The 26,410-nt window shown below is 37.6% G+C and overlaps 1 protein-coding gene across 2 annotated transcripts in view; it reads right to left on the bottom strand.

Annotated features, from left to right (window-relative positions):
- The window catches only part of RNF180 (ring finger protein 180), a 71,197-nt gene extending 48,598 nt beyond the window's left edge, over positions 1–22,599 (bottom strand). Inside the window, exons 1-4 of one of the 2 annotated variants that reach the window (XM_036403938.2) lie at positions 22,385–22,599; positions 17,479–17,617; positions 15,183–15,278; positions 10,687–11,631 (exon numbers count right to left, since the gene is read on the bottom strand). In XM_036403938.2, the coding sequence (XP_036259831.1) occupies positions 10,687–11,631; positions 15,183–15,278; positions 17,479–17,580 (1,143 nt within the window). In that variant the 5' untranslated portion in view covers positions 17,581–17,617; positions 22,385–22,599. The remainder of the gene's footprint in view (positions 1–10,686; positions 11,632–15,182; positions 15,279–17,478; positions 17,618–22,384) is intronic. The other variant, XM_036403937.2, reaches the window with a different exon arrangement.
- Positions 22,600–26,410: the final 3,811 nt, after the last annotated feature.

Below are 26,410 nucleotides of genomic sequence, written 5' to 3'. Positions count from 1 at the left end.
GACATAAGGGTGTTACATCATAGCATAGGAAACTTTTGTTTTATCTAAATCTTTGGTACAAACTTGTTTTTTGGATGTTACAAAGACATTCTCATGCCCGAAAGACTGCCAGCTTCTTTAGCTGTAGAAGTAGGTGCTATCTTTCCTTACTTCGGAATTATTTCCTTAATTCTGAAATGCTGTTACCGTACAATAGCTCTTCAGTATTTTGCAGTACTATATATATTACTTTCACTAATTCGTTACTTTAACTTTGCCATTTCCTACTAGAATCACTGATTGCTTATCAACTGCAGAAACAGTTTGTATGAAATCTGATCTGTTCTATTAGCGTGATGTCTTTTGGATGTGTACAATGACTTTTACTCAGTGATTGCCTCCATAATGAAAGAAATGTAAAGAAAAAAAATATTTTTGGATAGCATTATTTTATCCCATAAGAGATGATGATAAAAAAAAAATGCTTTGGAGTTGAATACCATTATATTTAATGAGAGGTTGTGGATTAATAACATTCATAGACACATTGACTGCTATAAAGCATGAAGAAATAGCTGCGGTTTCCTTATCCCCAGAAGTGTTCAGGGCCAGGCTGGATGTGATTTGAGCAACATGGTCTACTGGAAGGAAGACAGAGGGGCAGAGGGGTGAAAATGAGATTATCTTTAAGATCCCTTCTGATCCAAACCATCCTATAATTCTGATTCTGTGAAATAGTAGAGAGCTTTAATTCTCCCAGATCTTAGGAATTTTTTTCTTTAAAAAAAATTAAAAAAAAAATTGGAGAACCAAGTCCTGCACTCGAATTTCCATTCAAGCCACCTTTAATTTACTTCAGTTACATGTATTGAGAGAGTTTAATACCCTGAAAGCTAATCAGAAATACAAAACCTACTCAAACTCTTAGTCACTGAGAATGAGTCAGTAACAATTCATAGAAAGGAAGAACTAGGAGCACAAAATTTGGTTTTTTTTTTTTTGTAAAATTCTTTTCTTACTGTGTATTTGATGTTGTTCTTCTGGTTATACACAGGAAAAATCGTAATATGAAAGCACTCTTGTATTATTGTTCCTAGCATTGTTGAACTTTGATTTTCATCTGCCACAAAGCATCTTATGTAACTGTAATTTAGTGTGCTTTTCACTCTATCTATGTAATAAGAATCCTTGCTGAAATTATAGGATTCACCTAACTGCACAATACTGCAACCTACCTCTGTGAACTGGTCATTTTCTTTCTCAGCTGAGAGACTGCAAATTTCATAAACTCTTATGATCTAAATTGTCTGTAAGCTTCTAGGGAAACTAAAATTATAGTTTCTAGACCTTACAGCTCATAAAAGAAAAGAGCGTACAGTACTTCTATGCTTCTAGGCTGATCATCAGTATTTTCTTGGAATAGCAATCAATAGAGCCTTGGAACAGCAGCAAAGATTCTGTGATCATCTATTGAAAAAACACACTGGTTTTTGGGTTTGTTTTTTTTTTTTTTTTTTTTTTTTTTGTTTTGGTTTTTTTGTTTTTGTTTTTGTTTTTGTTTTTTTTTACAGACAACAGTAAAATATTTAATTAATTTCAATGGGCTGTTTCTTTCTCTTATTGTTTTCATTCAGCAAGATACAGTGCCTGTGAGGATGGATTAGGATCTTATTTGTGGCATGGGACATTACCCCAGCCATTGACCCTTTTGGGTTGTAGCACTTTGAGTATATTATTACTTAAGAGGTGTCTGCATTTGCAGACTTTCTGTGTCTCTCTTCAGAAAAACTACAGATTACTAAGGATGCAAGAAAAGCAAAATAGATCAGTGAATACTATTGTATCCTAGCATTCTGAACACCAGTGCTGGCCTGGCACAGCAAATAGCAGATGATCCCCTCTGTCTTTTGTAAGATGGGCACATAATGCGTAACAGTTCCTTGAATTCCACTCTGCTGGGATCATTCTATATATCCTAAAAGCGTTTTATAGACAAGCAGCTTAATAACCTGTATTTCATTTAAATTAAGGAATAAATTCACAGCACAGCCAGCTATTTTGGCCTTCATTAGAGCTACTATGACAGTGCAGCTACACTATATTGTAGTCTAAATTATCTAGCTTCAAGATGATCATAAAATATATTAAAATCCATACAGACAATCGTGATATATTGTGTTTCTATCCAGTAGCATCCTGAGCAATTTTCTCTCCTTCTTAACGCAAGTGTTGCTTACAACACAACTCATAACCAAATGCAAGCAAAAGTTCCTCCTGCAAATTCACAAAACTATCTATTCCACTTACTATTAACACCAAGCTGTGTAGAAGACATGTCAAACAGTAGAAGAAGTCAGGTCAGAAAATACCCTTAAAAGCTGTAATCGCAAATAATGGCATAAAAAGACTGCAGCTAAAAGTAATTAGAACTCTTAAATGTTGACATTTAAATGCTTGAGACAGGAGATTTAGGTGCACCTCAGAGAACAGTAGCTGTTACATGCTATTTTACTCAGATACAACTTCCATACACACCACAACTGCAGTTTTACAAAGGTATGCCATGCATTTGGGCATGAACCCATCATTCCTAATACCTTCTTCTTCATCCAGTCCTAATCAGTGACAGAATGAATGTGCTAATAACCAAGGTCATGTAGCAACAATAGTTACAACCAGAGCAAAAGCAAAGAGAAACTTTGGCTCAGCAGCAACCCACCCCTGAAATTTATTCCCTCCTTTATTCAGGAAGTTAAAAAAGACACTACTTCATGTACCCACATAGCCCTCATGTACCCACATAGCCCTGTAATGCAGTATTGCTGCTGTAAGAACAACCACTAGCTCAGCACTGACCTTGAAAGGCATCAGGGCTGAGGCTAGCCACACTTGCTGTGGCTGATTCCCCTTGCCCTGCCTGCTGCTTGGCTTTACTTTGTTTAGCTGCAACAGCAATTTTTCTAATTGACCAGATGTCTGCAGTTAATTTGTTTTACTTTTCTTATCTTTATATGATACAACAACTAACAGCAGTTGTTCCATGTATGTTTTAGCCCCCCAGCAACCAGCTGAGAGATCCATATGCAGTCTGAGAACAAATCTTGTTTATGAGCATCATCACAGAAAGAGTGAATGAAGTCCAAGTACATAAATGCATAACTGGACACGTGAAAGATTTACAATTGCAATAAAAATATGACTGTGCGTAAACTATTGTGCTCATTAACAAGAGACTGACATAGATGAAGATAACTTTGGTCACAAGCTAAACCTTCAAAGTCTAGCACTTTCACTACAAGACTCTCAAATGCTAGAAGGTATCAGTATGAACTTGAAAACTCAAGGCTGTGGGGCAAGATAACAACACCTGACAGTGTGGATAAACAACACTGTATCACCCACCTATTTGTCCAGAGTTTAGATTATCACTGGGAGCATGAAAAGCAAATGGACTTTTTAGAAACTGACCACTAGCCATCTTTGTCAGAGAAAACACTGATGTTTTTGAAAAGATACAAAAGAACCAGTGAAGTGTCATTAAGAAATGAAGCAAGACTGCCAGTATTTTTCCCTACAAATTAGGATCCCTTCCAAGAGGATACTGCAGTTTTGAAGCTGATTACAGAGCCTTCCTCTATGTAAAATGATTTTGAGAAAAAATGCAATGTATCTGGAGGAATCACAAATCATATTTTTCTGAGATCTTCCAGAAAACTAATACAAGCTTCCTCATTAGCAAACAATGTAAACATATAAGATACACACAAAATGGAATTCATAAAAGAAGTACTTCATCTGCTTAGCTACAGCAACCATAACAAGAATCATTACTAATATTGGCAACTCCTAGACTTAAGCAGCTATTATCATACCACAACAATTTACATAATTAACATGTTCTAACCATATATAATCATGTCCTAACAGAAGCCTAAAAATCCCCCATGAACACAGATGTGCACACACACATTAGAAATGCAAGCATCCCCTGCACAGGCATGAAGAGCCATCCTTTGCAGAACAGAGAGAGGAAGCTTGGGTCCCTCTACTGTTAGCTAGCTAGTTCAGTCCTGCTCCTACACCTCAAAACCTGCATTACTGCAAGCCTCTGCAAGAAGTGCAGGTCAGGAGCTCACAGAACGTTCCTGTGTTCAGTTTAATAACAGAGTGCATTCTGCTGCCACATAATGTTTGTGGCTGCACTTTGGTTTTCTGCAAGATAGAAGAAAACCTATGACAGATACTTATCTTATTACAAAATAAAGCAGCCCTTGCATTTACAAAGAAATTCCAAAGTCTGAACAGACTTGTTATCTTAGACTGCTCTCCAGAAAATTAAAGATAAAAGTGATATGCTCAGTGCTTTTGTGACATCTTTGAAAATATTTACGTCACATCAGGGTTCGGCTGCATTAAAGTAATTCTTAAAAAAGTACTTAAATTATATGCTTCTCACTGCCATTTATTAAAACTCTTTCACTCCATCCAGCCAGAAGTTTATGGATTTTTCTTTGTGAAGTTTTACTGATTGCTTAAACACATAGGTGTGTTAGCAGTCATGGTTACAAAGTACCCCAGATCAGCTTTCTATTGGAAGTACCAGAGTGACAAAATCCACATTTTTACAAGGAGGATTGCTAGAGCACCAAAAAAAAAAAAAAAAAAAAAAAGTAAAACTTGCAAAAAAAAAAAAAGGATAGCAGATTGACATGAGAGGCAAGCAGCCATGAAATGGAGTGCGTGGCAGAGGACCATTACAACACGTCAGGCTGTACAGAGGATGTGACTTTCTAGAATAACATTCTCCTGGGAAGATCCCTCAGCACTGGGAAACACAGCTGCACTAGCCACATGTGCAGCTTGACACAGTCTAAGAAGTAGACCCATTTAAACATTCCATGCCATGATTGCAACCTCTCACCAAGGATAAAATAATCAACCCAAACCAAAGTATCTTCTTCTGAAAGCTACTACTTGAAAGCAATCACTTAGTTTACACACTAATTTTGAAATTTTTATATTTTGTAAACTATGCTTACTGATGAGAACTAACATTTATAAACTGTATATAATTTTCTATATAATATTGTAAGAGACTTAAAGATCAAAATTGCCTCAAATACTGTTAAGATCACCAAAGAACTTTGCTCATTCTGGCAAACCAACACCACAAGGCAACTGTTCATTGGTTACGACCCTGTCCCCCTGCCACCCACCCTGCCACTGTTGGATATGCCTTTGTGACTTCCTGGAAATTTGGACAGTAAGTTAAGTCACATGACAGGAACTAGGGATAAGATAAAGGTGGTAATACTGTCCAATTATCTCAGACTAGGAAGAGGTAAACAAGCTGGGAGAGCACTGATAATGAACAAAAAGCATCCACAAGGAAAGCCAGCTCAGTAACTGTGCTGACAGACAGCTCTGACTGGGTTCAGCTCAGAAGGAAGAGGCTGTGGCCCACTGACTCAAAAGAAGAGGAAAACTGAGCATGGCACCACTCAGCATTGGAAACAAGCACATCATTTAACCAACAGAATGGGAGAACTCTGTATGCAATGAGCATTGATTCCTTTGTTTGCTAAAATGTACAAATGGGGAGAAGTTTTGAGTGACCTTGGACTCCTACTACTGAGAAGACCAGAAGAGGACCATTGGGATGATGTCTGGAGCCATGGTTGGTGATACCTTTTTACTTAATCTGTCTGTCTCACTCCTTTCACTCCCCTCCTCTCCTATTTCTTTCTATCTCTCTCTACCTCCCACTTACTGTTAGATGAAGTTCATACTATTGACTTCAGCATTTGGTCTTGTTTGCACCTTAATTTGGGCAGAGGCCTTTCTCAAATAATGGGATCTTAACGTTATTTTGTCATAGTTGGCAGGATACTGTGATCTGAATTGTCTTTGACAATAGTACAGTTCCCTGGGGGGGGGGGGGGGGGGGGGGGTTGTGTGGTTCCTTCCCTGGGAACACCTGGAAACTTTGCCACAGCTTTCCTCTGAGGAAGGTTATATGTGTTCTCCTGTGGGAACTTTCAAAAAAATGGCTGTCCAGGGTAGTCAGTGCAAAAAAAGTATTTTTTTTATCCTTCCTTGAAAAATTTGTTAGTTTCCCTCCTAACTGTCAGATGGGTTTACACAAGAAAATTAGGCTATTGGTTCCTCATAATGAGCTATTGGTTATTCAAAAATATGAAGATGAAATAATGGTATCCTTATGAGATTTAGTGAAAGAATAGCACTTTCAGACAAATAAGGAAAATGAAAAAAGAATGCAAGTAGAGGAATTGCTAGCTGTCAAGCACGGTGATGCCCAAATGCTTCAGGCAGAACTTTTGGAATATGAATGAGAAAGAGGGAGAATCTTAGGGGGATAACTGCAGGATGCAGAACCTCTAACATACTCTAAAACATGATCTTGTAACTCGACATTATTTTGTTCAGTGGAGGAGTTGGGAGACAGTGCATGAGTCTGTGGTTCTGCAAAAGAGCAAAATGTAACATTAAGGTTAACACTGACGTCTGATGACAAGGCAGTAGCATGTTGATACTTAAAATTGAAACCCCAAATGACTGCCAGGATCAGCAAACAGCTACTGAAATGGTGCTTTATGTATCTACTAAGATATCAAAGCCTGGTCATACATCAGGCAAGACTGAAATCCATTAATACTAATTCATTAGGATACTGAAAATCTGAGTATACTTTCAGGATGGCAAAGAGGTAAAATCACTGGAGTAAACTGAGCCAGTGTTATCTGCCAAACTGATAAGGTTAATTCATGGCTCCTGGATGAGAAACTGAAGTCTGCTAATCTTAACTCTAAAAGAAATCTGGGTTAAGCCATTTAAGTACTCCCTAATTCACAAATTCAACACTTCTCAAAGTTTTGCAAGCAGTCTTATTTCCTCCAGATGCGAAATAAATTAGAGGACTGCCCCATGAAAAGATGAAGGAAACAACAAGAGGAGTGCACCAAACACTTCATGAAACAGAAGTTAAAACTCTAAGGGGTAATCTGCCAGGAAGTTTGTGTTGCTTTCTTTTTCTAGGAGTGCTGGCATTCCCTGCCAAAACTGAAGATCAAAAGAACCAGCTCAGATTGGGTGAATCAGTGGATTTACATGAGAAAGTTTGCAGAAGTCAGCTAAGATACAATAACGACTTTTCCTTTAGGGCCTTTATCCTCCCTGGTAGACACAGGACCTCTGAATCAACACTGGATGGATTTTTCATCCTCCCAGTAATCTGTCTGTAGTCGACTGAATTTTCACTTTTCTTGTTATGGGAACCAGCCAACATATGAGACCAAGCTGCATGAAACCAATGAAACTTTTAATTGCCACCATAATTGCTTGTAGTATCAACTTACTAATGTTTGTGATTTGTTTGTGTTTTCATTGCGAGTGAACCTGTTGGGAGACCACATATTAGTCAAACCATTTTATGTGTTGTTAGTTTGATTTTTTTGCCAAGCTTATTTTGTCTTTTACTGGAAGAAAATGGTGTGGGAAGAGCTTTTACTTTTGTCTCATAAATGTATAATTTTGTCTAAATCAAAATTAGCTTGGGAGTTGGCATAAGAATTTACGCATATTTGGAATCATACAAATATGTATTAACCATTTCTGCCTCAAAAGGCTTAAGATTTAGGATGATTTGGCTACATTTTACAGAGATATTAATGCATGAGCTGAATAATCCTAACAAAACAAATGTTCCATGAGAAATGGAACATTTCCTTTTTAGACCAGAAGGACAGACAGCCGTGGACCAAAAAAGGAGCATGGGTAAAATACAAAAAGGCTGTTTACCAGATCTTAAGCAACTTTACTTGTGACCCGTTTTGGAACCAAATATGTTATCAAGCATGAGACATTCCAAATCAAATCAGAGACTTATATTCCCTGTTGAACGTGTCTGATATACACTGACTTTTTACTGTGTGTCCTAACAGAGTATTTTAACTTTACCTAATTTATTTTATTTATGCTAATCAATATAGTTACTCTAGTACATTCTGCACCACATGTGCTTCTCAGTTGTGGGTGCAATTTACTCTGGCAGCAACGAGGGCCATTTGCACCCTGAAATAAAAATTAAAGAAAACAAAAACCCAAAAAACCCCCAACCAAACAAAAGCCAACGAACAAAAAACCCCCAAGTAACCAAGCAACCGAGCAACCAACCTCCTGAAACAAACAAACAAAAATCAACACCCCCCCCCCCCAATTAAGAAGCAATCTAGCATAATATAACTAAATCAGAAAGTTTTAATCTAGAAGTTAATTTTCCACGGTTTATAGAATTACTCAGCTGGACAGGAACATTACCTATAAAATTCTTTCAACTACAGTGGATATTGTTGAAAGACAACACTTTGAAGTGTTTATTTGAAAAAATTTGAAGTATGTACGCACACCTTTTCAACAAATCCATTCACACTTATTCCCAGTGTGCAACTGTGTAATCAGCTGTACTAAGTGACCTGAAAATCTACTTCAGAGCAGGCCAACTGACCTATCTTAATACATAATGTATATATCTGTTGGGGATACTGGCCTATCGGATTTAAAAATCAAGACTCTCTCTGTAATTCTATGGCTAATGTTGGCGTACATCCAACAGACACAGTATTGCAGAATCCATCACATCCACTACCAATTAAACAACACTCAGATCCTTGCGTATCACTGGTGGGGGCAGTGCCTAGTCAGGATTGGGTTAATAAGTGGAATTGGATTTGTATTTTTAATGACTGAGGAAAAGTCCCTGGAACCCAGTGTTTGAGCCACAGGCTGGTGTGAGAAAAGCCAGCTCAGTAACTGTGCTGACAGACAGCTCTGACTGGGTTCAGCTCAGAAGGAAGAGGCTGTGGCCCACTGACTCAAAAGAAGAGGAAAACTGAGCATGGCACCACTCAGCATTGGAAACAAGCACATCATTTAACCAACAGAATGGGAGAACTCTGTATGCAATGAGCATTGATTCCTTTGTTTGCTAAAATGTACAAATGGGGAGAAGTTTTGAGTGACCTTGGACTCCTACTACTGAGAAGACCAGAAGAGGACCATTGGGATGATGTCTGGAACCACCTTTTTACTTAATCTGTCTGTCTCACTCTTTTCACTCCCCTCCTCTCCTATTTCTTTCTATCTCTCTCTACCTCCCATTTACTGTTAGATGAAGTTCATGATATTGCCTTCAGCATATGGTCTCGTTTGCACCTTAATTTGACTAGACGCATCTCTCCAATAATCAGATCTTAATAAATATAATTAAAATAATGTTGGAATAGGTTAAGCATGTCTTAACAAGAAAAATTCTCAAAGTATCTTTCTTCCTTAGCTATGAAAAATTCAGAAAATCTGTACAATGTCTTATTCTTGAAAGTAACATCTCAAGATTAAAGTGTCTGGAGACACTGTAGGTGACATGATGAAAATGAAAAATACACATTGTGCTTGTGCATCATCATTTCATTTACCAAAACAATGAGATCTGGAATTTTTAAAGCCATTTTAAGGATCTGAACAGCTAAGAATCTTTATAGGCTTATAAGAAAACAAGTATTCAATATTAAGACATCAACATTCTCAGCTTCATAGATGCATTTTACAAGAACAAGGTTTCAAAAGGTCTCAATAGCAGTTTAAGTCTTAAAGCAAAACAAAAAGCCTTCTTAAAGAAGAAGGAATATATGCACACCATACTGCAAAGACTCATAATATTTCCCAGACCCATTACGTTTTCAGGTTGGTTCTCATGTATAATTGAGAGAGACACCCTCCGAGTATCTTTCTTAAGTCTTGAATGCAGAATGACAAATCTACTCAAAGGAGGAGTAATTGCTTGAGTAGATACTTCTTCTCTGATTATTTAGTAAGTTTGCTCTTGCTTACCACACAGGTTTTTTTTGCAGGAAATTTATGATGAGAAATTTTCTTTTAAAGGCATGTTTATCATTAGTCATTCTACTAAATTTGAGAGCAAACCAAAACTGTGTTAGTCATTTCAAGACTGGCTTTCCTTCCCAGTCTTCCACCAAAAACTGTGACTGCCTACTGCCTTTAATTCTATTCTGCTTTACATGCCTTAAAGAAGGAAACTATTACTGTACAATTGATAAGAATGTAACAGTTTGATAAGATTTGCAGGCCAAAAATTTACCTATTAAGGACTAATATTTTAAATAACAGTAATCAACTCTTTACTAATAGAAAAATATTTTCTTATAATAATATCTTACAAGAAATAATAAAGGCATTTAAAACATACTTAACTATAAAGTTAACTCAAAATGCCATTAATTTAGTTAGAAAATTCTGTTATGGTAGGGTTCCTCATTTAGAAGATTCAAATTTTTAGTTTTTCTTTAATCCCACAGATTAAATTTCATTGTGTTTTTTCCCACTTCAAATTACTATTACATTAGAAAACAATAAGAAGGCCAGTGAAAACCCATCATGTTTTGATTTTGCACAGAAAGAAAACCTGATATGATGGAATTAGAAAAAAACTACATGTAGGAAGGGTTCATACATCTTTGCTTGCCTGATACCCGACTGCAGGTCAGGTAGGAACTGTAGACAGTTCCACATTAAGCCAATATTAAAAGACAACATTAAAAAAAAATCAGAATTATTTCTAAAAGCAAGTCAAATTATACCAAAAAAGTAGCATAATTAATTTTAAACACTTACCTGCTTCTGTAGACATTGTTCTCGCCTTCTTTGTTTTCTCCTCAGGCTTTTTGACTTGTTTCTTTCTCTCTTACTCAGCTTTTGGTTGAAGGAGATACTCGTAGGCTGCACAAGACCACCAGGTGTGATGTATTGTTTGTCTTCTACAGCCCTTGTAGGTGAGGAAAGATTCATCGCAAATGGTGACCCATCAGCAATGACACTACCAGAAGATTGTCCAGTAACTTCAAAATCACACTCACTTTCAGTGTCTCTGTGTAGTAATGTGGTAACAGAAGTAACTTGAAATTGGTTTTGTAGTATCTCAGCCCTGGAACTATACAGATCCTGAAAAGAAATACCATCTTTTCTACTGGCCTCTAATTGCAAGCTCCCTTGTACATAAGCAGGTGAATTTTCACTTTGGCCATGGTAAAGTTGTCCCATGCCGCAAGTTTCATATAACACAGGTGACAAAACAAGTCTTTCTCTGATATTTAAGTCCAAGCTACATGATCTGTGAAAAGGTTTTACAGCGCATGCATCTTTTATAGGATAGGAAGAAGGGAGATTTCTTTTTTGATTTAATGTCTTTAAGGGCAGTTTTTTACTTTCTACCTCATATCTGGGAGCTCTTACTTCTAGACAAAGTGCTTCTGTTAATCTTCCAGCACCATTATTACTTCCAGCTGTGTATGAAAGCCCTTGATTTATGATTTCCAAAGTTGCAGTTACCACTTCATGGCAGGTATCCTTGTTAAAACCAGACTGAATTTTGAGAAGCAAATGTTTCTCTGATGATTTTGACAATTTAACAGAGAAAGGTGGCTGATCCTCAGTCCCAATTTTGAAGAAATGTATATTTACTAACTGTCCACAGGAACATTCTTTGTTGCAAACAAAATTAAAGCCCCCTAAGCAGGCCTCACAGAATGGACAGTGCAGTTTTCCAATTGTCCACTGCGCCTATTGACAAAAAGAGAAAAAAATAAAACACACAACATGTTCACTGAAAATAAATGTGCAAGAAATAATTACTGAAGTTATTTTCTCCTTTAGTAAGAGGATTTTCTTCTTGTTTTTTCAAATAGAATAAAAGATACTTCACAGCAGAAAGCAAATTCACCATAAATAATGTTCTGGTCAAAGCTTGGCTTGCTGCAGGGATAACAAATTCTAAGAAAACTAAAACACACATTGTAAAATGTACGAGCTTTGAAATATGTTTAAAATTTGTCCACAGATAGAATAATGCTGCAATACTAATAAAAACATTAGATCTTTAAAGTAGTGAAATCAATTTCCCAAGTTAATCTGGAACTGGCAAGGACAGCTTCTCAGCTGAATGTTCTGAGCACTGATACATTTCTTGCATACTAAGTATGGTAGAAGAAGATTTCTTATGAAAAGAATATAGCTTTTCACTTTGATTACCCCACAAAAGCTTAAAATGGTATTTGTATTTTGGTGTATGTAGCATTACAACATAATCTCTGTGCAGAAACCATGACAAATCCTTAATACTCTATATATAGGGAGACAGTTATTTTCATTATTTATAATTCTATGAATTCTTTTCAACACTGAAGGCACTTTTTCAAAAGGAAATACATATCAAAGATCTATAAATGCCTACATATTAATACAACTATTAGTCCTCCTATATATTTAGACAACTATTAGTATTTTCAGCAATTATATTCATTTGTCAGCAGTACTGTTGAGGACTAAAGTTATTCAAGTGTTTGTAGGATCAAAGCCCAGATAAGAAATGACATTATCAACTCCAGTCACACTTAACTGAAGAACTATGTGTCTGAAGAACTATGAATACAGAAGGTACACAACCTTTCTAGTTTAAGCATTGCTTTCAGTTGCAAATGCCCTTCAAGGATTTTGGACAGCTATGTCCATAACTGATGCTTGTCCCATTGAAAGGTACAGAAAATGTCAGAAAGACCAATTTAGCAGTTTCAGAAAAAAACTCCAGCAACTTGTGTGGAAAAAGTTATTTTCAAAAAGAATAGTTTACACATAATCGCAGGTTTTCAAATTCTTGAGGATTCTGTAAACATGCTCAATCGCTCTCAGTTTACTAAGACTGACCAATGTGTACACAGGCCACTCCCAAAGAAGGGTTAAGCTTCTTCAGAGATTTACTCTTAAGTCTCCCACAGTCCATTTCCCAGATGGCAGGGGCTAGACACTAAAATTAAGGGAAAAGCACTTTCTCGTGACTTTATTGGGTCTCTCTGGGATGGAATAGCATCCAATCTTCAAATGGAGAGGCGGAGTGATTCACAGAAGGCCAGAAGCCTGGAAAAAATGGACATGCAAGACACAGGAGGGAAAAGGACACCTCCATGCCCCATGTGCACAGAGACTGGGAGATGAGGTGTAGTACCAAGGAGCCTGGGACTGATTTAGCATGAGTTTGGCAATGGAGTGTGGAAGCACTGACTCAGTAAAAGAAGAAACAGCCTACTAGTGGAGGAGGTGGTAGGGGGAAAATCAGCAAGATCTGAAAGGGAGCTGAGGGTACATAGATTTAGTGATGGACTGCATAAAGAGGGAAAAATGGAAATGGTAAGAAAAAGAAACCAAAACAAGAAATAAGTGATGGGTAACAGAAAATCCAGGTCAATAAAGGTCACTAGCAGCACTAGCTACGTATTTATAATTATTGAAGATTAACTATACTAATATGTACATGAAATCCAAGGAGATTGGTTAAGAACAGGGACAGATGGCAAAAAAGAACCGGCTGGGAAGCAGTGGGTTTTTACAGCCTGCAAATAGATTTTGCGCTTATGCAGAATGATTTAGCCTTTGATTCAGGAGTCATACAGGAGAAAATAACACATGATCACAAAATTATTCAGAGCTCAGGAGGATCTGGAGGTAAGTCAGAATTGTTTAACACCCTGCAACCCCCGCACTTACCCATAAAAACACAGGATCTTGCCAGAGGAGACAAAGTGAATGAGGCAAGAGTTCCAAGGATATTAAATGACATAATGAACTTTGACAAAGATGACAAAGATGTCAGGTGTACACAGAGAATTGCATTGTCTGCCTTTTTCACCAGAGGAGAATTGCTCCTCTGCATCCTTAAGCAAATGTATCAAGCATTCAATGGGTTTTGTATTTCCTCGGTCCCCAGTTTGACCCTCCAGGTTTTCAAATGCAAAAGCTAAAGGTGCAAAATAATAATTTAAAAGCTAAAAGTGAAAAGAATAATACTACTATCAATATTGAATTCAATTATACTGAAATAATTTAAGAGGCAAAAAAACCTCTAAAAAACTGCCTTCTTATTATTAAAGATTCATGGTTAGGCGATACTGTAAAGTGACTCATACTATAACTCAACTCATGAACCGTAATTTTCAAACACACCTTTAAGATTAGTGTTTCTGAACATAACTGTTCAGAACATAAGTATTCTGAACATAACTATTATAACATAACAATGTTTAATTCATTGAAGTAGAGTAGATCACTAATTTAAAAGTTTAATTAATGTTTAACAGAAAAATCCCACATAGAGGAATACAAAGAAGGAAGATGAAGGTTTTCTAAATTTCTGTATGCTTAGTTCTAGTCATAACAATTTTTTTCTCTTTGCGCATTATTTTCAGTATAGGTTTGCTTAGGGCAGAAATTGCTTAAAATACAGCAAAATTTTACACTGAAGTCTAAGGAGAAGTCTAAGGAATGCAAGTAAATTTACTTATCAAAATCAGAGATACATAAAAGAAAATCAGTGAGGCAAAAAACCCCACTGCTTCTGCTTATTGATATCTATGTCACAACATTAACTTCTAGATCTACAACAACTTAGAGAAAATACCAACTGAAGCAGTCAGTACAACAGGAAATTTATGAGATGATTTGTAATTTACAAATGGGCAGTTAAAACTCAAAAGCAGTCACTGGCTTGTCATCAGACCCTTGAATTGGCAGAAAAGTATCTACTTTATATTCATATGACATAAGAGCATATTAAGTATAAAAGACTTAAGTATAAAACACATCATATTCCAAAAACTGATCTCTTAACAAATCTGGAGTCCACTTTTATGGGGAAACATGCTTCCTGTTGTCCCTGTCAACCTGTATGTCAGTACTGCAAGATATGATGCTCAAAACAAAGAAAACCCCAAAGCCCAGGTAACAAATACAATATTAAGCATTGACAAACATGCAGAGATGCCCATGACAGTTATTTGGACAGCCATAAACACAATCATCTGTTAAAGAGTAGGAAACGGAATTTATCACTTGTAGCACTTCTGCATATATTAAAAAGCAAAAGAAAATTAAACAGCATTTAAGAGAGGAAAAAAACGGTAATGGTAAATGGTAACGATAGAAGTTCCTGAGAAGAATTCCCTCAGTAACAAGGTCTCTGTAACATACATGGACCTTGCCAGAATAGTGTCCTTGAAATTTGTCCCCCTTAATTATTTTACATGCTGAATAATGAAGATGCAAGGAAAAAAAAAATCTACTACCTTTTCAATCACACATTTCACCCACTCTGGAATGGCTTCTAAGCTCACATGCCATACATTGCAAGAATTCTGAGCAGCAGCTGAAGGTTGTGATATCTGTTAATAAAACAATTGTACTGTTACTCAAAATTTATGTAAGCTTTTTATTCTTTGAATATAGCCAGAAGACAGTTCCCCAAAACCAGTAAACATTAACAATTAAAAAATCTCAAATATGATGTGCTTCTTTAAGCTAAAAATCAGATAGATATTGTCAGTAATTCTCTATTTCTGAATCTAAAAATATTGGGCAACTCCTATGGAAATGTAGGCATCTGGAGGTGGTTTTGTTTTGTTTAAAAGACCAGAAAGTATGCTGTTGCAGGCCTTCCAAGAATATCTGGAAATTGATTTTAGAATCACTGTGAGCCTGCATAATTTTTCAGTAAAGACAGAAAAATATAAGTTATAATTTATATAAAGACTGTGATCAGCAATGCACAAATGCAATGAGTAGAATTAATTTTCTAATTTTTTTTAGAATAACTAACAGACTAACCAGGTAATCTTATCAACTTTAGAGTTTTTACAGCAATAACGTGATCAAGTGAAGAGAAAAGAAATCTAAAAACCTGTAGCATTTCACTAATTGATACTAAAATAAAACAATTGCCTAACTATATAAGTGTTACAGGGATGGCTAAAATTATAAGGAAACTGGTGAGAAAGTCCTAAAATCAGTTGTTAAAATTTATGAATAAGGAAAGTTGTCAACGCCCATGTTATTAAAGTCATTGAAATAAAAATATGATTCTGCTGAAAATTAGAAGTGGGGCTACAGACAGAAGATAGAAGCTTTTAAAAATTTTCCAAGTATTGACAGAAGACAGATCCATTTATCATGTCTATGCTGGCTTTTTGTCCTATCTGTGAAGATCATCTGCACTTCAATATGCATTTAACTATTAGTGCTTAGACCGTGTTCTTAAATTCAACATTTGTTTTAAAATTTGTTCTGCATTTTTTTTCATTCGTTACTCAGTTATGTCTTTGTGTGAAGGTCTAAAAATGATCTGTGAAAACACGCTTATGCAGATGAAAACATTAGTCTTCTCATCCTAGTACTGTCTTTCCCTCCCAACCTCTTTAGATACAGTGTTAAATTACACTTTTTTATTTGCTATCTACATAAATGGAGGAGAAACTACCTCAGCCATGTGCAATGATGGGTGGATCTCCACTCACAACTAAAAGCTCCACCATAGGGAACTTGGACAAAGATATCTTTTTATTTTCACTACATTTTTTTTTCCATGGAAGGAGTTGGAATTTCCACATTCCCCCCCCTAAAAATCACTTCAAACCATGCATAAAAGAACCATCAAATATAAAGTGAGAAAATTATTCTAAAACTTCAAGCTCTGTAAGCAGAGTGATTAAAATGGGGTTTATTGATAATACTATCATAATCTTAAAAACTAACTTTGTTTCTACATCTATTGGCTGTACCCCTCTCTAGTGTGCAAAAGAATGTTATTTCATTACTAACACATTAATAAAAAAACATCACCACCTTCTCTTCTATTTGCTTTTTAACTTTGATTCAAGAGGCTGTAAGCCTTTTTGGCACATTTGGAAAGACCCTAGCTCTTTATGATTAGCAGCTGCCATTATAAAACAGTAGGAAATACTTTGTCATGGTTTTATTTAATGTAGTGTATTTTATTTAATTTAGTGTAATTATCCTTCTGTTTATTTTAATAAAAACAATATAAATTACTGAGCAGGGTATAACCCTGCTCAGGGCAGACTAATCTTCTGAGCTATTTTTGTGCACAGACTATGGCCCATATTTAAAAAATGAAGAGGAAAATTTTCTGATGTAGGGATATTTTACACACAGTTAACTACCACAATGGAAATTAGAGCCAGTCTTTAAAATATACCTTATACACAAAGAGTTGTCCATTAAGAGATTTAAAACAAAAAAAAAAGACTGCTTTAAAACCATCAAAACCAAACCCCATTTTTATATTAGAAATGGTAGTGCTTTATACAAGCTAGTAGCCAAGTGTCCATGAGCACCAGCCTGCATATGGCAGAACATGAAGGTGATCACTGCCTACTTGGCTTCACTAAAATTACTTCCTCCACTACTCTCTACAGAACTGTCTCTTCTTTACTACATACAAGAGATTAATTACAAAGTGAGGCTAAGTCTAATACTTCTCCTTCATTAAGTCTAATACTTCTCCTTCATTTAAAATAAATGGCACCAGAAGAACTTACAAACTCCCTCAGAAGAAGCTATACTTACTTTGGGTGTTTTCTTCCCACTACATTTTGCAAGAAAAACAGAATTTGCTATATATTTTCTACATCTCCAGCAACAGAGAGCACCAGCCTCTTGGTTGTTCATTATGTCAGCTTGGGATTTTGCAGCTCTGTATGTTGACCTGTAAAGACCACAAAGCATACAATTTGGTCACCCGTTGAAACACCAGTTTTCTCTTGAGACCTTGAAGTCTATAAATACTCTCACCACTGTAGTGGAGACTAATACTCTACTTACAAACATACTCTGATCTTACATAGCATGCATCTAGATGTTTTTAATAGTAATGTGAAACAGCTAGTTTTATTTCCAGGTTGCAAAAAGAACTAAATAGCAACAAAACAAGACAACTAAAACTAAATAAAATAAACCAAAACTGACCAATCAACCAAACAAAAAGCTTGTCCAATATTTGGACAAAAGATAAGAGAACTCCAGTTTTTATGGAATATGTCCACAGCAATTAGTCATTGCTACCCTAAGCAATAAATAAACATACACAGATATAATGCCAGATAACAATAATGAATGCCAACATAAAACTATAGATGACAGATTCCTTTCTCAACATGCCCCTGGAGGCTTGCTCCCTTAAATTATTTTGTGTGCAAGGATGAACACTACTGGTGCAATCATTTTTCAAGGACTACATTAAGACACCAGAAGGACAAGACAAATATTCTATTTTTCTCTTTTTGGGTCTTGCTGCATCCTGATTGTCTCTCTGGTCTTCTCTAGCTTCTTCCAAAGTCTTCCCTTTTTGTCATGTTTTCTCTTAAGACCCTCCAACTTTTTTTTCAAAGTACTTATGTTTTTACCCCCTTGTGCTAGCTACATGAAAAAAAGTAAGAAAATCTTTTTCATCTACATAGCAATTCAAGCCCTATAGTAGAGTCAAGCCTACTCCAAGTGCTGAAGTGCATAGCACTCATTGATGGGCATGCTGGACTATAAAACTAAAAATCAGTGTAAAAAGTTTCAGAGTCCAAACATCTAATTTTGCAACTATTTTAACACTGAAATTTTTTTAGTTTTCACTAACTAAAGAAACTTTGAGGTCTTCACTAAAGGCTGTCTGAAGAGCAGTTTGCCTTATTGAAAACATACAGACTTTTGCATTTTCCCCATTTCTACCTTTCCTTTTTCTGCCTTGTTTTCTGATTTAATTAAAGACGATGAAACACACAGAGAGGTTACTTATTATCTTTTATTTACATCTGAGGTCTTCATTCATCACATTTTTTACTTTTCTACAAAAATAAAGGTCCAAAATATAGTCTGACAAAGACAAGCAGAAACATGTACGCATATAGTAGACTCTGAGTATATGCGCAATTTTTAACAATCAGATGGATCCACTCTCAGCTTAAGAAGTGAAATTAAGGTAAACATTAAATATCTCCTTGCAATATCACCATTAAAATGAATTTTTATTAAGGGTCCATTAAAGAATCTTAGGACAGACAAGCAAAGGATCATGCAAGAGACAATACATAAAAGCTAAGAACTTATACTAGCAACCTGTCTTGCTTGTTCCTGACAAAAATGGAATGATTCAAACACTTTGACTTAAGCAGAACTTCAGTTTTTACTTAACTAAAACTTAGTTTTTACTAAGCTACCTTTGTCAGTGCTGCTACTTTCTGTATCAGACACATTTCAGAATGTAACATATAAAATAATGAACCTATCTATGAATGATTTTTTTAAAAGTAAATTCATTCTCTGGAAATTTTTAGAAGTACTTTGTATCCCTTTGCTGTTATAACCCTAGGCACCACAGCGTATTGAGAGAATGATTATCAGTTATGAATTTCTTTATATCACTCAAACACTTTAAAGCTGTTCTAATGAATTTATTCTTCACAAATTCATAACACACTTCTAGAATGAATTTAATTTTACAACAGTTCAGTGTGAGCATCAAATCTAAGATCAGCCAGAATGGACTGAAAGATATTTTGCACACAGCTAGCTCAGACATTCTTTTTAGGTACAGCCATATCCTTATCTACTCAAATACCTTCTTGATATGAGGTGATACATACTTGCATCACTTTTTATGCTGTATTTTTTTTATCCAAATGATATATTTAAGTCTCTATATACATTCTGTTCCCCTTAGAGAACAGGATGTCTTGCTATCTTTTGAACAGCTGCTTCATTTGAAGCTGATGACTGGAGCAGGGCAAAAACCACTTGGGGATAGACCTCTCAATAATCAGATAAAAGACTGATGAGCACTTGCTCTATTTAAAAGCCAGGGTTCAAATCATGCAAACAAAGGCTCTCTAAGGATCTCAATAGCATTTGAACTGATGTAAACATCCTCCTCATCTCTATAACGTCTTCCAAGCTTTACTCCAAAATAACACATCTTTTAATTATTTATTTTGTTTAGTTAGTTATACCCTTTGAGAGGTTCTTCTTAGTTCAGCATATACTTTTTATTTAAAATTACACTTACGTAAGAGAAATGAGTGCATAGTGTAAGTGTAATGACATACATAGCATGGTTGTATTTTGTTGTGTTTTGTGTAAGCAAGAGTGCTGATAGTGAACTACATGGAAAAAATCCAAGTCAAGTGTATACTTTTTAAAATATTACGGTACAGCAGGCTAAAGTGTTTTACTGGCCTAGGAGTATTTAAAAAGTAAGTAGGTGTATTAAAAATCTGCTTGTCTTTTGCAGACCTCACAAAGGAGAGAAGAAACTCTACAGATGCATGTCAACACACTGCAGAAGTTTCTACACACATCATGTTTCTCATTTATTGCATCAGTATGCACTTTTATTTTGTTTTGCATGTAAGCTCAAATGAATGCATATGACCACAGAATTTTGAAGGTTTTTTAGTTAGTTAAATGCAGTTTAACCATAGTGTCTTGGTCTCCTTCAGCAAAAAGTGTCTACATAAAAAGTTTTTCATTTGGAACTCCAAAAATAGTGTCAGGCCCTGAGTGGGCCTTTTTATCTCAGTACTAGGTCACGTGTGGCTGTACTGCTTTCAGGCCAGTTGCTTTGTGTGAGCTCATGCTTGCCTCCCAAGTAGCATGCAGATGTATCAGAGTGTTTAAAAGCCTATATTCTTCCATGGTGACTGTCTGATGACCTTCAAACTCTTTTTTATTATTTAGTCCCAGTAAAACTAATAGCAGAGTCCTAAGACTTCCTTTCCAAGTCAGTCTCAGTTCCCTTTCTCGGAACTCATTGGTCTAATCTTCTCTTAGAGACCTTTGATGAAGATTTTACAGCCTTCCCAAACTATTTCATTGTCTTCTTATCTTTTATTAACTTTTTCCCTAATACTTAAATGGTATTTTCTTCTAAATTCCCTTATTTGCTGTGAATACAGAGAACGAAATTGCTCCTTTTCTTTTGTGCAGAACATTTTAAAGCTTTAAACACTTTAAATTATCTAAATCATCTAAATTTCTTATAAAGTTCAAATTGTATAATATATTAAATTTTGGACATTCTGTCTTCAAAAAGATTGCTAAAAAACATGAAGTAGGACTCCTATTAAAAATTCTCATATGTTCACAGTGAAGAAGGAAACACAATCCCCTAAATTTCTGTTTAAATCCGGTCTAGAATTTCAACTTGCCCTTCATTCAAAATACATAAAAATGAGAAAATAAGTGTAGCAGCACAAGTGGTTATCAATGCCTTTTCTTCAAAAATCACCTATGACCCCTTCAGAGCATTGCAGCCATTAAAATTACAATACTATTTACACCGTAGTAAGAAACTAGCACACTGAAACTTCAGCAACAGTTATTGACAGTCTTAAAAAAAATTTGATGAGAGTCAGCTTTGTAGGAAGATGACAGAGAAAAGCTAAATGAGCTGTCCTAGCCAACAAGAGTCCATATCCCAAGTTCCTGTTCCCAGAAAAGGAGGAACTGATACTTTACCAGACAGAGAGACAACCATGGAAGACATCAGGGTATGCTTTAAAAACTTCCTGCTACTTTCTGATCTCCAAAGTATTTCTGATTAAAGAAATGCTTAAAAAAACTTACTTCAACAACGATTCTCAATAAAATAGCACTAAGACAGCGAGACAGAAAAGAAAATTTAAAGGACTGTCTCCAGGCTGCCAAAGAAGAAAAGCAGAAAGATGCACCATCTGCTTCTGGACATCTCCTTCTTGTCTACAAATTCTTCTAGCAGTTCAGCCGTTGTGTAATCAGCTTCCGTATGATGGAAGTTAATGTCAAGAGGGTGGCCAGCATGATACTTTTGTACCAAGACTAACCAATGTAATAAACCGGAGTTAAAAAAAAAAAAAAAGTTGCTTGCAACAAATTTCTTGACTTGCTGAATCCCCTGCTGCATGCTGCCTAAGTCAACAGGTCGTCCAGGCACAGCTGGGATATAGAGCGTGTAAATGGCTTTGACAGGGAACAGAGCTGGCGGGTCACTGAAGACCACGGATGGCGTGGTATCTCGTTTTTCCAAGAGATCCCAATGTCAGAGCTGCCTGTTTCATGCTCTTACACATACTAGCACTAGTTGTTGCACAAAGTAAAGACCGAAACAAGCAGGAACGGGGTGCCACTGTCCCAGCACAGCGCAGGACACCGGGCTGTCACTGCCGCTGCCCCCGGACACCCCGAGCCCGCCCAGGCCCGACAGGGCGCGCCGGGTGCTGAGGGCCGGCGGCGGCCCCGCCGAGTTAACCCCGGGAGGGAAGGCACGGGGCTGCCTCTCAGGCGGGGGCCGGGCTCACCCGGGGGCGGACAGCCCGGCCGCTCCCCCGGCTGCCGGCGGGAGTCCGCACCGCCGCGCTCACCCCGCACCCCCCGCGCCCCCGGCCCGGGCCCGCCTCGGCCCCACGGGCGGCTGCGGCGCCTCCCGCCGCCCCGGCCCCGCTCAGCTCACCGGGCCGCGCCGTGCGAGGCTGCGAGGAGGAGGCGACGGCACTGGAGCGACCGGGCGGGCGGGGAAGGGGCTGCGCAGCAGCAGCTGCTCCCGCGAACGGGAAGAGACGGGAGACAAACGGCGTCGGAAAGCGCTCCGCCAGCGCGGCCCCTGCCCTCGGTAGCCCGAGCCGCCCTGGCGGCTGCTACGGCCAGCGGGGGGCCCTCGGCGGCGGCGGGGCCAGTCCTGCTGTCGCGGGGACGAAGGCAATGCCCGCACCAGCTTGCGCCGAGCCCTGAGGCCGGCACGTCCTCTCGTCTCCTGACTGGCAGAGATGGAGCGGGGTGGGGTCAGCGCCGGCGGCAAGCTGTGACCAGGGAGAAGAGAGGCGGAGAGAATTAAGGCTGAGGGAATGAACTATAACTTTTCAATGGGCACTGGGGAAGAAACTGCATTCCCTCAGGCCGGAGGAATCAACCCAAACCCAGAGATGGTAATCTCATAGAGCGAGGCCAGGGACATGGCAGAGACGGGCGAGCGCCCGCCGGCCGTCACCTGCTAGGCTGGGTGTCCTCAGAGCCCCCGGCTGCCCTAATGTACAGCGAGAGAAAGGAGGAAGCATTAAATGAAATGGGGCGGGGGAGTGAAGAACACTTATGAATCGGTGTAGGAAATTGCTGCACATCAGGCGGGGCTCCATGATGGAAGGAAAGGCGGCCCCAGGCCCCAGGCCGGTGAGCGTGTGTGCCCAGAGAACCGAGCTGGCCGCTTCCATCCCTGCGGCGTCCCTTGCACCTCAGCGGGGATTTCGTCTCTCCCGGTGACACTGTGGCTTGACCGGGAGCTGATACGTGCTGACAATCTGCTCATGAGACTAATGACAATCTTCAAACACGAGAATGGAACATTTTTAAAGCAATGTGAGAGTAAGAAAGGCTGGAAGATTGCTGACGAAAATTAAATTAGAGTCTGTTCACTTCTTTGCCTGTGGAGGTGATTTGGAAAAATGAAACCTTTATTTCAGGCTTTCTCCTATATTTATGATATATAGTTTCTGTGATCTTTCTTGTATTTCAATATACAATCCCTGCAGGTCAAGACAAGATTATATAATTAGATGGCTGTAACATCTAGGCTCTCATGGAGACCAAAGTGCCCTGCAAAGGTTACAAAGTACACAAAGACTACAACGTGAGATGTTGTGGTAATTGCTACTTTTTCTTAGTGTAGACCCAGTAAAGAACATCACAAGTAGGATGCTCCCAGTAATTAAATTCTGTTTAATTCTGCCACGTGCAGTACAGTAACTATATATAGAAGAAATGGACTATTATATTCAAATAATTTATAGTGTGCTACAGTATGCTCAAATTTAGACTAAAATGACTATTAGAAAAAGCAATATTTATCAGTCATAAAGAATTGCAGCTTATAAGGCAAGTTTTAGCAAACTTAATTGATAAAACTATAGAGCAACACATGAACTCAATGAACGGAAGAAATAAAATGCAGATTAAAATAATGAGTTCAAGACATTTCAGGCCTCAACTTCTGACATAGAATAATGTTGGAAATGTTAGGAGAGAGATATCTTAATTTTTTTTCATCTCATTTGCTTCAGTTTAAGTAGGATGTAGGGTTGGACTACTTGAGTTTAATGGAATTCCACAGATAAAAAGAAATAGTCATGAAGGTGGCTCTGGGGTTAAGAGATGAAAAGGACCATATGGCTTACATCACAGCAACAGCAAATGGAATGAGGAAGAATGAAACTTTGCTGCTGGCTACAAGACTATGTTCAGAGCCATTCAGCTGTACTGTGTGGGTAACTTTATTAATTATCTTATAGATAGTGTTTGTCTATCACAGGGCAGCTGGACTGTGGAATGCTAGAGAGGATGAATTGTGCTATGGCTTTAGGACTCATGACAGGCTGATGCAGTAGTTAATTCCAAGGCAGGCTATGTATGAAATGCCTTATGCTGGGATAGCCCCTTAAGTCTATGGTGGAAGTTGAAGGATCAGTGCCAAACAGTTAGTCAGCAGCCAGAGAGCGTGTTTGCTGTTCTGAGGCATTGATCGTGTCTCGGGAGGACTGCATTGAAGGCCTGTGCAGTGAGCCATTGTGCACTGAAACACCCTGCTGGGCTGTAGTGACTGCTGCATACACAGTGGCACATTCTGTTTTCATGTCATGACAATGGAGAGTGTATCCAGCTCACAGGTACTCTATGGGAACCTCTAACAAGTGGTCATGTATTCCAATAATCACACCAGGAACAAGTTGTTTCCATTCCAGTTGTGTTCATACAACTGCCTAGGGGGAGGGATGACCTAATTGTCATTCCTGTAGAGCTCCTTTCTTTACCAAACTACTTCTTTATTAGAAGAAGTTACATTTTTGCAGCTATTCAGTAGTGCACTAATGACCATCCAAGGCATTAACCCAGTCTGTAATCCATGGTTCTTCAACACATTAGGGTGCTCCATTATGTGGTCATAATCTATTAAGATTATCTATCTGCGTATCTATTATTTTGGTCACATGTTCTGGAAAATGGCCAGAGCGGGAGCATTAGGAGAAAAGAATGAAGAAATAGAAATTGTTGGGTAGAACTTTTGGGATTTGATATTGAGCATAGAAGGAAAATCATCTTTACCATTACCTGCTGGGTTTTTTTTTTTTTGTTTGGTTTTGTTTGGGTTTTTGTTTATTGTTTGGTTTCTGTTGTTTTTGTTTGTTTGTTTGTTTGTTTGTTTGTCATTCCCCCCCGCCCCCCCCTCCCCCCCTTTTTCTTTTCTTTTCTAAGCAGCTTGCATATTTGAACAGCATTGTATCAGGAGAAGCCCAATGAGCAGCCTTGGCCTCTTTCACCCTTCACTATCCAATGATTAACTGTTGGAAAATTTTGTTAACACTAGGCACTACAATAGCCATCAAACATAACATTTTTACTGTATGGAGATTATATTTTCGTGTACTTTTATCCTATTGAGAATACAGCTTGACTTTCAATTCAGCACACTGCTGAAAAGCTTTTCCTATTACAAGGTAAATTGTAAGAAAATGACATTTCATACTCTTTTACTTGAAGATAATGGTTTATATTTGTTTTGTAAATCTTGTCATACTCCTATAATAAATGTAAAATCTATACAGAATAACCATCAATTAACAAAACATTTGCTTTGCTTTGCTTTCTCTTCTATTAGAAAAATAATCAAATCCATCTAAAATTGTGATGATAAGCTGGATTATAGCTAGGAAAAACATTTTTAAGTCACATAGGACTACTAATAAAGTAATTTTTGATATAGTTTTCTTAATTTGTAGTTGCTTATTCCCTGGGATGGAATCCAGAGCTGTGTTAAATGTAGGGATCCTTTCTGTACTTCACAATCCTGGTAGTCAATCCTGCCATCTTGAGAGAGAACAAAAGAAAACATAAAAAACCATATACTGCAAATATAGTAAGTCACTGAACTTTGTTGCTTATCAGCTGTTGAAAGCTAGTTCCTAGAAGGGAAACTACTTATACAGAAAAGAGGTTTATCCTACATTTCCCTTAACCTGGGAGAACATACTAGTTATCCAGCTGAAAATAAAAGCACTGGGGGTTTTTTCCTCCATGGTGGCATGGTTTCAAAGAATTTATGTTCTGTGGGAATATACAGGATGGAGAAAAATGTCTGTGCCCAAAGAATTGTGGAGCTTACATCAGAAAGGGAATGTCTGGGATCTCCAAGGAAGAACTTGAGTGTTTTTCACTAAATAGACATGAAATTGCACTAACCACTCTTTGAAGGAGGTTTTGTACTATGTAATATTTAGTTTGTGTAAGTAATACCATTAAGCCAATCATTGTAAATTTTCATCGAGTCTTTTGATTAAGTTGGTTCAGTTTAGTTTTTAGTGAAGAAAAACAAAGTATTAAGTGCTTGACTTGTAAAGTGAGCTTACATAAGCTAAAGAAATTCAGCCAATCTGTACTGCTCAGGAATTTGGGGAAGATATCTGAAACTGAAGTTAAATTTCTTTAAAAACCC

The sequence above is a fragment of the Molothrus ater genome, chromosome Z, assembly GCF_012460135.2.
Source record: "Molothrus ater isolate BHLD 08-10-18 breed brown headed cowbird chromosome Z, BPBGC_Mater_1.1, whole genome shotgun sequence".
NCBI lineage: Eukaryota > Metazoa > Chordata > Aves > Passeriformes > Icteridae > Molothrus > Molothrus ater.
Note: the sequence above shows the minus strand (reverse complement) of the source record. Positions and strands in the feature narration are given on the sequence as shown.